Genomic DNA, 2430 nt, shown 5'->3' with positions numbered 1-2430 from the left:
TCTTACTTTAGTCTGGGTCTTGCAAGATGACGAGTCTCTGTGCATTTAGTATCCTTATCCTACAGGTGACCTGGGGTTCCTATTCCATACATAGAGCTGTCCTTATAAAATTATAATCTAAGTTCTTAAAGGTGACCAGAGGTTCCTATTCCGTAAATAGATCTGTCCTTATAAACTTGTAATCTAAGTTCTTACAGGTGACCTGAGGTTCCTATTCCATAAATAGATCTGTCCTTATAAAATTATAATCTAAGTCCTTACAGGTGACCAGAGGTTCCTATTCCGTAAATAGATCTGTCCTTATAAACTTGTAATCTAAGTTCTTACAGGTGACCTGAGGTTCCTATTCCATACATAGAGCTGTCCTTATAAGCTTATAATCTAAATTACAAATATTAGGAAGGAAAAATTGTACTGACCAGAGTTTGCTTATTACAATTCTTAGCAAAGTTTTTAAGGGAGAGCGTGGCTGGAAGTATAGACTTGTAATGTTCACTGAAAATATTCTTTGTTAAATATAAATTGAATCATTAAAGTGCATTTTCTTCCCTTTTATATTTAGATTAAAACTGTAACTTCTGGTGCAAGTCATTACTGTTAGAATTTACCACCATTATCCATACATTTATTGCGACATCTACTTTTCTGACCAAAATAAAAATTATTATCATCATAATCATCGTAGTCATCATCAGCATGACAATGGAGTATAACATCACCATCGTGACTGAAATAATTCTTTTGGGTTTTCAAAATTTCCAAAGTGTAAAGAAAGTTTTCTTCTTTTTGATGCTTCTGACCTATTGTTTCACTGTATGTGGAAACCTCCTGATCATTCTGGTGGTGTCCTCCAGCCAATCGCTCCATTCTCCCATGTACTTCTTCCTCACACAACTCTCCTTCTCAGATATTCTACTCTCCACCACCATCGTTCCTAACCTGCTCCATATTGTGCTCTTTGAGGGAAGTTCTGTCTCTTTTACTGGATGTTTGACTCAATTTTATTGTTTCTCAGCTACAGAATCAATAGAATGTCTTCTGCTGACTGTGATGTCCTACGACCGGTATCAGGCCATCTGTCACCCACTACACTACACCTCAGTCATCACAGTTAGATTTTGTGTAACAAGCATTTTTCTTTCTTGGATTTTTGTATTTCTTGTAATTTTGACTATTTCAGTCACAATGGGTCATTTACTATTCTGTGGACCAAATATCATTGACCATTTCTTCTGTGACTTTGACCCAATACTTGCACTTTCCTGTTCAGACACTTTTATAGTGAAGATGGAAAGTCAGTTAATAGCTGTTCCTTTAGTTATTTGCCCATTCATGGTTATAATAATTTCATATGTATCTATAATTATCACCATATTGAAGATCCCCTCTGTGACCGGGAGGCAGAAGACCTTCTCCACCTGCAGCTCCCACCTGGCTGTGGTGTCCTTGTATTATGGGTCACTTATTAGTATCTATTTATTGCCAAATATGAACAACGCAAAGAAAGTTCTCTCACTTTTCTACAATGTTGTAACTCCTCTAATTAACCCCATGATATACAGCTTGAGGAATAAAGATATTAAGAAGGCCTTAATGAAGAAACTACGTCAAATGCACAATAAATTCCACAAATGTTAGTTGATTGGCTGACACCATTAATCTTGACCAAGTCCCCAACTCACTTTGCTTACATCCTTCACGATTTTCCTTTTCTGCGCTTTCCTTTTTGCTTCCCTTTTCCCAGAGTACAATTTTTATATTTTTTCCATTAATGTGACCATATGAGGGCTTGGTTTTTGTGGGACAAGTTGTACTTTTAAATGACACCATTGATTTTACCATATAGTGTACTGGAAAAGAAATCCAAAGTTTGTAAAAAAAAAGTGCACTTTTCTGAGACCCATAGCATGTTTATTTTTCCATTTATATGACCAAACGGCACATGCCCAAAAAATTAAAGCACAGCGCGGGCACTGGGTACATTACTGAAGGCAGAGGAGGAGGCGCCCGGCGCAAGGAGGGGCTGAGTGATGGCTGAGAGGCGAATGTGTCCGGGGAAAAGACTAAAGGTATGGTGCGCAAATTATAAAAAGTAATATTGCAGCATTGGAAGGGACCACAATAAGAAGAGCCACCTTCACAGAAGGCAGCATTAGAGCTGCACAAGGTGGCTCTTTCAGTTAAAATCGCCAGGGGACTGACAGGTTCCCTTTAAGAAGGAAGTAGGCAAAAGTATTTACTGCACACTTAAATAAGTCCCAAATATAACCAGATGGTATTTAGCTGTTTGCAAATGTAGGAGATGTCCCCTGGATGCGCCCTGCCCCGACGCGCAGTTTTGCGTCTGTCTCATCAAAGGGTATGTCCAAAAAGCAATATACATCCATAGATATATGACTTCACTTTGCTGAGAAGAATCTGCTTAAACAG

At 38.2% G+C, this 2430-nt stretch overlaps 1 protein-coding gene across 1 annotated transcript; it reads left to right on the top strand.

Moving 5' to 3' along the window:
- The first annotated feature begins 696 nt into the window (after positions 1–696).
- On the top strand, positions 697–1638 carry LOC143774675 (olfactory receptor 1468-like). The gene has a single exon (XM_077262427.1). It carries the CDS (start codon positions 697–699, stop codon positions 1636–1638), a length of 942 nt encoding a protein of 313 aa, XP_077118542.1.
- The last annotated feature ends 792 nt before the right edge of the window (positions 1639–2430 follow it).

Source organism: Ranitomeya variabilis, chromosome 5 (genome assembly GCF_051348905.1).
Source record: "Ranitomeya variabilis isolate aRanVar5 chromosome 5, aRanVar5.hap1, whole genome shotgun sequence".
NCBI lineage: Eukaryota > Metazoa > Chordata > Amphibia > Anura > Dendrobatidae > Ranitomeya > Ranitomeya variabilis.
Note: the sequence above shows the minus strand (reverse complement) of the source record. Positions and strands in the feature narration are given on the sequence as shown.

Bases quoted from the DNA above. Each gene is read 5' to 3' on its own strand.
- LOC143774675 (XM_077262427.1), top strand. From the start codon at position 697: ATGACAATGGAGTATAACATCACCATCGTGACTGAAATAATTCTTTTG.